General features: G+C 38.2%; 1 protein-coding gene across 8 annotated transcripts in view; it reads left to right on the forward strand.

Annotated features, from left to right (window-relative positions):
• Positions 1–10,698, forward strand: part of C5H11orf74 (chromosome 5 C11orf74 homolog) — a 48,944-nt gene extending 38,246 nt beyond the window's left edge. For 3 of the 8 annotated variants that reach the window (XM_026850486.1, XM_026850485.1, XM_026850487.1), the window contains exons 7-8: positions 1,827–1,874; positions 3,230–10,696. In XM_026850486.1, the coding sequence (XP_026706287.1) occupies positions 1,827–1,874; positions 3,230–3,394 (213 nt within the window). In that variant the 3' untranslated portion in view covers positions 3,395–10,696. Of the gene's footprint in view, positions 1–1,826; positions 1,875–3,229 lie in introns of all 8 variants that reach the window. The other 5 variants (XM_026850489.1, XM_026850490.1, XM_026850492.1 and 2 more) reach the window with 4 other exon arrangements.
• The last annotated feature ends 2,684 nt before the right edge of the window (positions 10,699–13,382 follow it).

Genomic DNA, 13,382 nt, shown 5'->3' on the forward strand with positions numbered 1-13,382 from the left:
CTAAAATACAGCTTCCATTGAATTCTTTTGGTTTAAGGTTTTACTGATAGGCCTCAACTGAGCTTTGTTTCTGCTAAGTGCTATGCATAAATCCAACAGGAACAAGGAAGAATTTAAAGACAGGATTGACTAAGTGAAAGAAGATGGAAGAGTTACATCTTCTTAGAGGCCAGTAGAGACAGAGACTGAGTGACTTGTCCAGAATGATGAAGCAGAAGTGGAAAACTGGTCATTTATTGACTCCCAATCCAGTGCCCCAAACTCAAGACAAACTTTTTTTTTTTCTCCCAAATGCCTCAGTATATATTAAGCTTATATAAGATAATAGCATACGTGCCTTTCCCTCTCTTTTTTAACTTATTGTTATTGAGCTAGTAAGTTTTCCCTTGAGTATACAATGAAATAATTGGTGAGTGTATGTGCATCCTTTACATAATTGAACAAGTGAATCACAGAGTGCCGTAATTACACAGAAGCAAAGGTTTTAGAACAGAGACAAGCAGTTAACTCCACACAGATTAATAAAAAAAAAAGAGTTGCCAATTATTAATAGACTATTGAAAGTCTCAACTTTAAGGTATTTTATTTACAACATTACTTTGTAAAACAGCCTCTAGAAAAATACTTCAGTTATTAATATGAGTATTACATTATTTTCCCCTTTAATTTGAACATGCAGGAACTGTAAATGAAAATGATTTTTTTCTTCAGAGAGTAAATCACAGGAGCAATCTTAAACAAACTGGCAGTATTCTAATAGAGCAAAATTCTATTCCCAGAGCTCTCAAAAAGATTTCAATTAGATGTTAAATTAGACACCTGAAATTCATATATTTCTCTCAGCTCCTTAGGCAAAAATAACAAGATAATAACTTGATCAGCTCAGAGAATTCAGTGTTATATTGCAAAATGTCTTCCTTTTGAAATAGATCAAAATTGCAATTTGCAGTATAAAAATTTTAGATGGCTTGTCTGCATGAAAGGTTGAAGTGAATGGCTTCTTGGGAGAAGAAGCAAAAAAAAAAGAATCCCTAGGGCTTTGAGTACTCATTGCAGAGATGAAGCACACTGATAAATATGCAATGTGAATAAACTTTTCAAATGTGCAATGAGTGGGTAACAGAAAAATTGTTAACAGTGAAGTTGGGTATGTTCTACTTGGCCATCTATTTTCAGTTAGCATTTTGGGGCTGAGTTTTTTAAACAGAAGTTTTTCCAGTATTTCTCTGTGTCTGCATAAAATGTTCCTGGAATGACATGAAGGTCAACAGAAGGGCATAGGAGCATAGTGAATGTGTGTATACTTTCCATAACTATGCTGGGAATGGAAGAATAGGTTTGGTTTTATTTTTTGTAGAATCCCTGTAAAGACTTACTCTAATTTAAACTCTTCTTAGCTTAGTTACCTACAGATGTGGTAGCAAATATTGTTACAACCAAATGAACTGAAAAATATTGGCACCTTGCATTGTATTTTAGAAGAGCATTTGGAATTCTGCAGAAGACAGGTAGTAATGAACCCCGATTACTGGTACCAGTTGTTACCCAGCTACTGGTACCCTTACTTGCATGGAATTTTAGGAGGCTTTGTCTGTGGAAAAGATGAAAGGAGCCTTAATGGCCTTAGCCTTAATGGGAAAGAGAGCTTGTGTGCAGGCTTTGTCTCATGTAGACATTCCCTGATTGTGCTATTTGTAGAAGTTAATGAGGGTTACCTGGGATAGTCTACGTATGTAAGCAAGATTGTCTTTGCATGTGGAATGAATATTGTTTTCTAGACCAACTATATCTACAGAGTTTCTTTTTTTCATTTATAAATGCTACAGGTCGGCATCTGGGATGATTTGTATGCTTCAGCATCTGTTGAAGCCAATGTAAGTCAGGTCCCTAGAATATTAATCAATATGGATGATTAATAAAATTATACAAAACCAGAAAAAATATTTCTTGATCAATCAGGCAGTATTACAGCTGATTGATGAAGGATGTAGATACTTGCAAGATGCTTGCTGCCATGTCTGTCAGGCGCCGCTAGAGAGGAATCCAACTACCACTTCTCTGACTTATTGGATGGCATTAACTGTGTCAGTGCAACATCTTACAAAATGTTACCAGAACTGTGTGGGATACTGTGCCTTCTAAACTGAGCAGTGACCATCGAGGCTCAGTGTGCTTCCTCCCTTTCAGCAAAACAAATAAGTGTATTCTTTAAATACATCAGTAGTCATTGGCTTCATTGAGGATTCATCAGAAGTTTGAAAAAATAAGCATGTGTTTAAATGTTTTGCTGATTTAGTACTAAAGTACTTTGAAGCACAGAGCCCTTGAGGAGATGTGCTATTTTTCCTGGTTGAAATTTCTAGGCATTTTATATTAACTTCTCAAAGGATAGGGAGCATTCCTGTACAGATTGGGCAGTGAGGATTGTCTCCTGTGTAGCTCTGGAATTAATTTTATGTAACTGCTTACCATAAACCTTTTGTATCATGGCCCCCTGCAGTTTCTTATCATCATGCAGCCTGCCATAGTTATGTGTTTTCAGTATTTTATTTCATAGGCAGAGCCTTTATTCTAAGATATTTCAATGAGAAGCAATACAGAAATGCTATAGGCTACATCAGCAAAGCAAATATTGGCAAATGCAGTAAGACTCTGTGTTGATCATGCAAGAAATCCAGACCAACCAATTGCATATCTCCGAGATGATCAAATTTTAGAGTCTGAAAATTGATTATGTGTCATTCTACTCATTCCAAGCATTTCCTTTGCTGAAACTGTGTTCTGGGAAGCATGTTACATTAGTATCAGGTGCATGTACACCAAAGCTTTTTTTGATACTAGCCCAGATTTTAAGGATATGGAATCTGTCTTTTAAATTTAAGATAGCTGTATGTAACTTGTCCATATCCCCACAGCCCTGCCTCTACAAGTTGCAGGAGTGTAATAGATGTGTGCAAGGGAGGTTTTTAGATTCCTTGCCTTGAGCAAAATTAGCTAATGATATTCATTCAGATACAGTACAGTACAAATGTGGCACATTAAATGGCTTAAATTAGGTCAAATTGAATAATTGAATTTATTCTTTTACTTAAAAAGAGCTTAATCAGCTGAGAGTGCTAGAGTCAGAAAAAATAGTTTAATTAAATATTAATTAGAAGTTTGTATCTTGAGCTCCCTTATCATCACTTGCAGCCATATTATTTATGTATCTGTTTTTTCCTCATTACAGCTACTAGGGGATGACGTTCATCCATTCTCGCTTGATGAAGAATTTGATTATGACAATGTGGCACTGACCCCTAAGTTCTCTGAAGCTGAGCTGAAGGCCATTGTAGAATTGTCTGAAGAGAAGAAAACCGGGACAGATGTCAAGTCAGCACAAGCTGAAGATTGAGTCAAAGTCATTCTGTGCAGTGCTCCTGAAATAACCATTTTTAGGGGGTAAAGCTTCACTGTACCCTTATTTAGAGTTTTTATCTGTATGGCCAGTACATGACATTCTTGAGATTTTTTTGTTTGTTCTACCAAGATGCCTTGGAGCCTGAGGTTGCCTTTTCCTGTACCTTCTCCTAGTCCTCCTGAAAACACAGAATAGGAAGATAGTGCTTGTCCAGAGTTGCTTGTATAGGAGCCCTTTAGCCATAGAGGAAGTATTTCCATCCTTTTTATATGTCTGTACACCGGTTTGCTTAGGCATTCAGGCTGATTGAGGAGGTCTGTATTTGTCCCTAAACCCAATGGTATTTTTGTATAGATCAGTGACCTTTAATATTTTTAGGCCCCAGCCATCGGGTACTTTGTTGTTTTCCAGGTGGTACAAGGGAGCTGGAAGCATGTCATAAATTCCCTTTTGTAGAAAAATTCTGGAGCAGAGTAAATCCTGTATTGGCTCAGGCTAGGTGTGCTGGAGTAATTACTTCCTAGGACCAAAACATGCTGGTGGAATTCAGAATGGCATTATGACTACTCTTGCTAATAGTTGGTATTGACTCAGTTTCTGACTAGTGCAAAGCTAGTCCTAAGCTGCCTTTTACCTGATTCTTTCAGTAATGCAAATAAGAGCTTTTTACAGCTGACAAATGAGTCTATAAACTCTTTCCCTATATTTACAAGACTTAAATATGCAGAGTTATATGAGTGAATAAATCTGAGAATATTGTGGTTTTTTTCTGTCTCTTGAATTACTTTAGTTCTGCAGAGAAGTAAATATTCCTGTTTCCAGTAAACTTTTTGAGTTGATCAAATTTGACGTGGTGCAACTCCTAACAATTAAAACATGAACTGCTGCAATAAGTCTTCCACACAGAGGAAAAATTAGTGATCTCATCCATTAAAGGAATTGGCATTGAAAGGCTGTCAGATATTACATTTTATTACGGGAGATGATTCCAAATACCAGCTTATGGCTTGCATTCAGCATCACTGAAATACGGCAAACTCTGGAGTTGAGTAAAGTCACGTAGTATGGGTTAGGGGAGAAGCATGTGCATCTCTGACACAAGGTAGTATGTACTCTTGCTAGGAGGTGTTTAGAACTCATTTTTGTCAGCTTCCTGTAGCAGCTTTGCTCTTGAGGCTTGGTTTAACATCACAACACTGAATCGTATTATTGGTCATTTTCTGGTATAACTGCATTAGCTAAAGTTTATTGACCAACATTTTGTCCTTGGCCTATCTCCATTATTTCTGAAGTGGGTGATTAACATGATGAATATGGGAAGAGTGCCTGAGCAGACAGACTAGAGACCAAACCACAAGTTGTTTAAAGGCTCTGGATGAATTCCCTGTGGCTGGTTGGCAGCTCTGTTGTCAGAAATTTATAAAAGCAAAGAAAGGTGCTTTGATGCTCCAAAAGACATTTTTCTGGATCAGTAATTTCATAGACCATAATCACACATCACTGAAATCTGAATAACATTTGTTTTTAGGAATGGTATTTACCTCAATTAGGGGGATATAATTTGACAGTGAGATTAACAAAAAACAGAGAAGAAAATGGTCTCAGACAAGATGCTTAAGGAGAATGATATCAAACTACAAGTGTGTTGTATAGAAAAACTGGTCTGTATAGGACCTTGCTGGTAGAATGTAGTGAGAAATTTATTTTTAATGTGTATGCTCAAAAGGATGCCCGTGCTGTAGTTAAACCAGGTTTTCATGCAATTGGTTGTACAGCAGGTTCTGCTGTTTGGAAAACTTTTTTATTTTTTTTAAAATGTGAATTCATTTGAATTCAATGGAGTGTTTTGTTGAACCCAAGATATTTTGAATTAATTGCTTCAGATCCAACTGGAATTTTCTAGTGAAACATTCAGCTAAAAATTCCTGAACAAATTTAATTATTAATTCATCTTCTGGAAGACACAGATAATGTCTGTAAATGGGAGGGGTAAGAAGTATGTTCTGGAAGAGCTCCATGAGCAAATCTGGGAGGAAGAAATTGAGAACTGCTGTACAAAGATAGCAAGGTCAGCCTTTGAAAGCCTCAACAGAAGAATAAGGGAGGCAACTTCATTAACATATGTATGTATAGCAAAGATAAAGTAAGGAACCTTCAGTCTAAGAGACCTCTGTGTACAGAGTTTGCTATTTTGCAGACAAAGAATCAGCCTTAAATAAAGGTGAACTTTCTGTGGGTTTGTGGGATGATGAATTCAGCACTTCTTTTGGGGTATTTTTTTTAGAAAGGCATGAGACACACAAACTGTAGATCAGTCCTGCCAGAATCTTATTGCCAGTAGAGTGAATGAGAAAACTTGTCCAGGGGTTCATAATGATCTTCAGGCCAAATCAGCTCTGGAATCTCTAAGTGCATTTTCTATTCATTTCATTATCAATTTTCCCCTGTCCATTAGGGATACATCCAGCCATTCAGTTCCTTCTCTCATAAGCAGATGATTCTCTTACCAAATGTTCAGAGTATCTATTATGCTCCATAAGTGTCATTCAGTATAGTCATTATATGGTTTGGTTTGATATAAAGAAACGCTTTGCTGCAGAATATTCAACAAAATTGGAACTCTTTAGTGACATCCATCTTATGCAGAGAAATGGGGATAATTCACTTACATTTACACCACTCATGAGTTAGGTGTTTGCTCTTTGTTAACAGAGATGAATATCTCAGTGGAGATTAGGCAACCTAGGCTACATTTTCTGAACATGACATTTTATGGGCCTGCCCTGCAGTTGTTTTTGGCTTGTACCTTTCATTTGATTATCCTTCACAGAGGAAGCATATTTTCCTCTTCTCCATTACCAGGTTGTCATTTTTAAGGATATACTTTATGTGCATGTTAAATTTTATACATGTGCATGGAGTTAGTTACCTGGAATTGTTTCAGTGTTTGCGAGGTGATCTGGAGTCTGAATAATGTATACCTTGTCCTCTTGTAGCTTGTATTTTCTTTAATATTTAATACTTTTAGCAGGGGTTGGTGAGGGACATTCACTTTTTCTATTTATGGTCTTTTCTAAACATTTTTCCTGTTTTCCAAAAGAATTAAAGGCAGAACTCATGCATGGAACAGGAGGTTTCAAGTGCTACCTGGAGTTGACGTAGGGGCTGCTGCAGTAAGGAATACAATTTTCTCACTACCACACTGACAAAGATTTTGAACTGCAAGATTGCTGATTTTGCGTGAACCCGCTGGAAGGGAAGGCTGTGAGATGCGTCTCTATAATCCCTCTGTATTTGTGGCTACCTTGATGGCTAAAGTGTAATAGAGATACACATCCATATCAGTCAGTAGCTCATCTGTATGAAACTTGTTGCTTACTTGAGTGTTACCAGAAGGACACTGACTGTTTCTTTCCACAGTCTTAACAGATCCTGAGTTACGGGGAGGAAGGACATGAGTTTTACGGGAAGTGTAGTAGCCCTTCCACTGGGGCAGGCATCTGAAGGGTTTTTTCCTTGGCTGACAGGCTTTGATATTATTAATACTCAGAGTTACTCTTTGTGGGTGTAAAAGGAAGAGTAATTATTTTCTGAGATAATAATAGTTGTGAAAGAATAAGACAAAAATTGAAGAAATGAAAAGAGATGCAGACAAATCTGACTCAGACATTGTTATGGCTCTAAATATATTTCTATTAATGCACAAAGGTATCCTTATATACACTTGTGTACACACAGTGCCACTGAAAGAAAATAATTTTAGTATGGAGAGTACTCACCAGTTAATTCAGAACCTTTTGAAGAAGATGGCATGGAAACAAATCCCCGCTCTTCCGGAAAAGACCCTTTGATCCTCTGGCCTTGATTTTCTGCTGCTATAAACTGGCAGAACTCCACTGAGGCCATTTGTATTCATTCAGAGCAGACAGGACCCTGGTATTTACAGTCTTAGCTGAAAGAATACGGAGCCAAATCAATTCCTCATTTAACTTTACTGAATAGATAGCTATGTATGTGACCCATTATCATTATGGGAAAATATTTAAATGCAGAGCCAATGCAAATGAAATGTGAAAAACATATCTTTAACTGTTCAGTTACTGATTTTACATGGGTCATTTTGGAACTTCTGTAGTGTTGTATGCTCAGAGTATTGCTTTTTGCTTTATCAAAAATATCGCATACATTTTCAAGCCATGAAACTTGATTGCATACATAACTAGTAAAGATTCCCACCTCCTTTAAAGTGTTTTTTCCCTCTGTGTCTTGGGCAAGGATTGGAAGTGGACTTTGCTTTATCTTGGAATTGTTTTGAAAAGATCTGACATTCCTTGTAAAAAACTTTCTTGTAAAGACGGACTCTCTCAGTGATGCAACACTAAATGCAGAAATAAAAATAGGACCAAATTCCGAGTTATTCAGCAACTTCATGTATGTCATGGTGTGGCTAAAGAGCCACTTGGTGTCAAAGTGTCTGCAGGCTGATTTGTATCCTGATGTCTTCTACCTTCAGTTTTACTGGGGAGTCTAAGCAGTGGCTTGGTCCTGCCTGGGTATGAATTCTTACAGTCCTGCAAGATAATTCAGTTACGCTGACCAAAGAAGCTGAACCAGCAAGCTTGTACCAGGGCTCCACGCACACTCCAACCTGCTGAATAATTTAGCTGAGTGTGGCTGTCCCCATTCAGTGGGGATTTGCGTGACAACCCTCGTGACTGTGATACTCCTGAAGACATGCAATGGAGAAGTGATGACGGACAAGGGTTGGGGCAGACATTCATTAGACCCTGTGTCCTTTCTGGGGCTGTGGCCTCGTCATGTTCAAGCCACCCAGCAAAGCGAGGAAGCCAGTGCTCAGGGTCCTCGCTGGGCTCAGGAGCAAGCTCCCGCACCGCAGAGCTGGGCGCTGCCGCAGCCAAGGGCATTCCCACTGCCGCCTGCTTTCTTGTGGTGAGGTGGCAGTTAGCACAGGTGGGTGCGAGGTGACACACGTGTCCCAGGCTCTTCAGACGGATGTGCCTCTCACTGGCTGCCTGTGGCACCTTGGCCTTGGGCACCTGCAGTTCTCCCAGCTGCTAAATGTCTGCCCATCCCTTGGGAAAATAAGACAGAGAGTTTTCTCTGAAATGGTGTTAAGTTGTAGAACATCTCAAAAGATGGTGAGTTTTGTAAATTGGCGATTGCTGGCTGTTGAAGGTGTCACCTTATGTTTTGCTGTCAAGGTACCGTAAGCCACCGTTGCAGGTGTATGAGCAGTGAAATGCCATAGAGTGGGACTGGAGATCGTTTTAGTGCTTGTTTATGACGTTTGCCAGAAGAAAAGCAAGTGTTAAAAGGTACTGTCATTTTTATAGACAGGCTACTTTATTTGCAATTTCAGTGCCCCACAGTTAAAATGGAAATCAATTTTAATGCCTTAGGAAAATGCAGAAATATTTCTCTCATTTACAGCACTTCCAAAAAGGACAGATAGTAAAATTCCTCTGATTAACAATCTATAATTTTATGTGCTCTGTGGTCTCTTGTTCAGTACATTTATCTGCATAAACGTTTCAAAATAATAAGCAAAGATAGATCTGAACAAAATCCCTAAATCTAACTTCACACTGAATGTCAGGTTGTAGAAATTCTCTCTATATATTCCAAGCCCTCTTTGATCTGAATATTCCCATAGATATGGGGAAGTAGGTACTCTGCTCTTAAAATCTTTATCCAAACATTTCTCAAGCAACCACTTAGTACCCATCTGGACTAAAAAAACAGTCAAGCAGTGAAGGACCTGGCCCATATAAAAAGAACTTATGGAATATGAAGACTGGAATAACTGCACTCTGTAGGAGGATAATGGATAAAAGGACTCTAAAGACAGTAGAATTAAATGGCAAATGATATTTTGCTAGAGAGTGAACCATATTAAAATATTCTGTTGACTTCATACAATTCTTGAGAACCTTTGAATGCCCAACTCAAAGATTAGTGTAATCATTTTGTGATTCATGTGGATTTACAAGAGAGTTATCTCTTGAGCCATTAAAATGAGATTAAGAATTGTGTCACATTCTTCAGTGTGTTTTGTGGCAGTGCTAACACCATAAATTAAGGCTTTAGCCTCATTCTATCATATGTTACAACAGAGTTTGTTCTTTTGTGGCTCTTGTGGTTGAGGAGTCTGGTGGCACAGTTTCTGGAGCACAGGTGTGTACTTGTAGCAAGTAAGCCTTAAGTTTAATAAGTTTGCTTAAATCCATCTGTTTTTCTGTCCCTATGTATAAAACTTTGTAATATGCAATATGATATGCATAATTCTTAGAAAGCAGGAAGTGTCATTTATTGTGTTGCTTATGCTCCTCGCAGTAATTTAGCTGGAGGACAGATTCTACCGACTACTTGGAAGCATTGATTCTGCCATTTAGATTTGCTGCAGATTGCACATTTGTTCTTTGAGAGAGATATGTTGAAATGCATTTTTTTTCATCCTCTTTTCCTTATTTTTGTTTTTGTCAGATTTGCAACTAGCTTTCCTAAACTTGACAAGACGCTACATTAATTCGATGAGCTACTTTCCTGCTGGATAAAATTTTAAAGTAAAAAAGATGGAAGGCTGGAGTCTGGGCCAGGAAACATCAAAGCACCATTAGAATTTCATGCACAAGCTTAGCATTTGCAAAACTTTCAAAAACAAACAATCAGGAAAACACAAATAATGGTCAGCCTGCTTACTGAGTGAAAATTTAATTCCAAATTGCCTTTGTTTAAGTCAGTTGCTTACACTTCAGCTCCTCTGCCCACCAAGGATTCTGTTAGCTAACATATTTCAAAATTCAGACTGTCAAAAATACTGACAGCTCGTACTAGCAGAATAGCATTTCCCGGAACAAAATTGTGATCCATTTAAGGCTCTTTGTTTGGGGTTTTGAAATACTTCCTGAATTCCACAGATTTATTTGCTATTCATGAACATTAATAAAGTATACTACACAAAAAATAATGGCCCAGAGGATATCTTTCTGCTGAGAGCAGGAAGAATCAAGCTAGTGGGAAGAGAGGTTGGCTGAGCAGACAAATATTGCCTGTGCACTGAATGTGATGATTGATGTCTTGCTTTTGATTCTTTTGCAATATTTGTACGAGAATTTTGGTTGCCAAAAGAGCTGGTTGAATAACACTCCTCCCCACCCCCAACCTATGGATATGAATGTGCTGGTAAACAAGCTATCCAAATTCAGTTGGCTATTATTCCAAAGGTAGTATTATTCATTATGGGGTGTTTTTTACAAGGTTCTTGCAACTGAAAGTATTTACTAATTGACAGGATTAAGCTCTGATCACAAATGTTCAAATGAGTGTTTATCTGGTACTGCTGGTCATCCTATGCTTCCCAAAATTTCATTTTGAGAATGTATATTCTTTTGATACTTTTCACTTGCTGCACCAGAACCAGGAGATCAAAGTCATCCTTCAGAGACAATACTGAAAAACCATAACTTGGAGTGCTCTGAACAGAAGTGATGAAATTAAGAATGAAATAGAATTAAGTAGTCTTAAATTCAGGGAAAACAACTTGCTGAAATTCAGATATACTAGACTCTGCAAGTACTACAAAGGGAAGTTGGTGGAGATGATTTGCTAAGGTCAGTTAAAAGAAATCTGAAAAAAATATTAGAGAATATGCTATAGGAACAAATTACTGAATCAGCCAGGAGTTGGAATTGATTAATATTTCCCTCTAAGGCTAAGAGAATGACGTGAAAATGAATGGTTGAAGTCTGAAGAATTTTACTTCTTAAGGTTGTTAGTGTCTTGGGATTCCTATTCTGATAATGGAAAAAAGGATGGTTCTGTTTAGAGGTGCAGGTTCAGTCTGACTGTTGTAGTTCCAGAGCATTTCTACAAACACTTCATTTGTACACAGGCTGGCAACCCATTTATGAAGCATCACTGCTAGCATTTGAAAAATGAGAAATAATGTATTATTTAAATATTCTGCTTTTCTGAACAGCCTAGTTGCATAACAACTGCACAGTAAGATAGGAGAGATAGGTTCCCCCCCACCCCCCCTCTTGAAAAAGCAGCTTAATTTAGAATGTTGAAGTGGAATGTTGGCTCAGAACCACATTAGGGCTTTGAGAAAACCTGTGTCTGTATGGAGGTCTGTGGCTCATGACCTCATGGCTCAACCTTGATGTCTTTGCCTAAGAATGACATCACATTTAATCTTACTTTGGAATATGTGAAGTTAGTTTCTTTCCAGAATCCAAAAGCACTGTCAAATCTGTATTTGCAGGGCATGCTTCTTTTACTGTTTTTTTCTCCTTGCCTTTGTTGGTCTCAACTGCCACTCTATATAGCAAGCAGTATCATAGAATGTAACAGAGAACAGGGTATGGCAATGCTACATTTTCCTCCCATACTGGGAGATGAAGACATTATTGAAGCCCTTTGGTTGGCCACTTGTCAATTTGAATAGATGTGTATAGCCTGTATTTTTACAAACCATTTGTATTATCCAAATCAGGGAGGTGCTGCTGGTTGACATAATTCAGAGCAAAACTCAGTTCAATCAGCTCCAAAATATTCTGTCTTTTGGTCACTATAAATTCCTCTTGATACTCCCATCCCATGTAGGTCTCGGAATCAACACAGCAAACACATGAACCCTCACTGCCCTCTGTTGTAGTTGGGCTCTTGTGTAATGCTGCCAATTCTCTGGGACACTTCCAGGAAGCTGCAGCTTACCAAGAGGCTCCCCAGAGGAGGATGTAATTTTTATTTATTTTCTGTTCCAAAACATACCTCTGTGTAACCCTGCCTCACCCTGTCCTCCCCAAAGGAATGGCTGGGGAGAATACCAATGCCTGAACTGATTACCACTTGTTGGTTTAACTGAGTGTTCAATTTTGCTTTTCAGTTCACCTTCCCTAACCTTTCTTTTCCAGATGGAATTTTACTTCTGGTGCCAAGCTCTGAGGAAACAAAAATGTGTGTTTCTTCAAACCACCCCCATCTTATTAACATTCAGAAAGATGTTTGCTAATGTATTCAATAGGAGAGGAAACTGATTGCTACCTCACAGTAAAGTTTCTCTGTTTTAAATGTTAATTGTTTTAAGCACTCTGGAGTTTTCTGTGACCTCTAGGTCATTTTTTTTAAATGATGGTTGATACAATCTCTCAGAAGATGGGGGGAAAAAAAGTCGTTTGCTGGCCTAGTTTCAGGTGACCTCTAAAAGTTCAAGTGGACCAATTACACATAAAAGAACAACAACTTTTGTAAAGCTTCATTTCAATCCCAGAGGGGAAAAATGATAGAAAATCAATTAACTTTCCACATGAAAAAATAGCTCATATTGCCAAGCTTTCCTTGCATAGTTTCTTGATTATGTTTGGAAGCAAATTGCCTTGATTATACCTTTGACGGGAAGGAAAGCCTTTTAATTAATTTAATACATACTATAGCAGTGCTAAATTGTATCATGGAACAATTAAGCGGGCCTACACCGATATTTTTGCCCTGTTGAAAATGGATATTGCTCACTTAGTGAGTCATGCTCTTGCTGGGCTGACGCAATTATCCGTTCATTGCAGAGCATGTGACATAAAAGCTATTAGGGCCTTTTATATAGAAGAGAGGCTAAATGGAGTAAACAAAAAAGACAATTTCAGTGAAGAGCCTGAAATGTCTCCTTTGATCAGAAATTTGGAGAAATCTCAGCTAATTTTCAGAGCCTGTACCCACACTGGGTACTGAACCAGACCCCCAAACCCTAAGACAGCCCTTACTTTGGGGATATTCAGGCTTCAGATCTATTTTCTCTCTGCCCTGGACTGAAATGAGGAGTGGAAGTGATTCTCTGTCGTGTACTGACAGATGATCCTCAAACTTTTGTGCAGCTATGAGCAATTGATAGCAAATCTGTAGTAGCATCTACAGTAGCTGCTGCACTAGCTGCTTCTTAAACCAATTTTTGCCTCAATCTCTTAGC

The sequence above is a fragment of the Athene cunicularia genome, assembly GCF_003259725.1.
Source record: "Athene cunicularia isolate RWA chromosome 5 unlocalized genomic scaffold, athCun1 chr5_part2, whole genome shotgun sequence".
Taxonomy (NCBI): domain Eukaryota; kingdom Metazoa; phylum Chordata; class Aves; order Strigiformes; family Strigidae; genus Athene; species Athene cunicularia.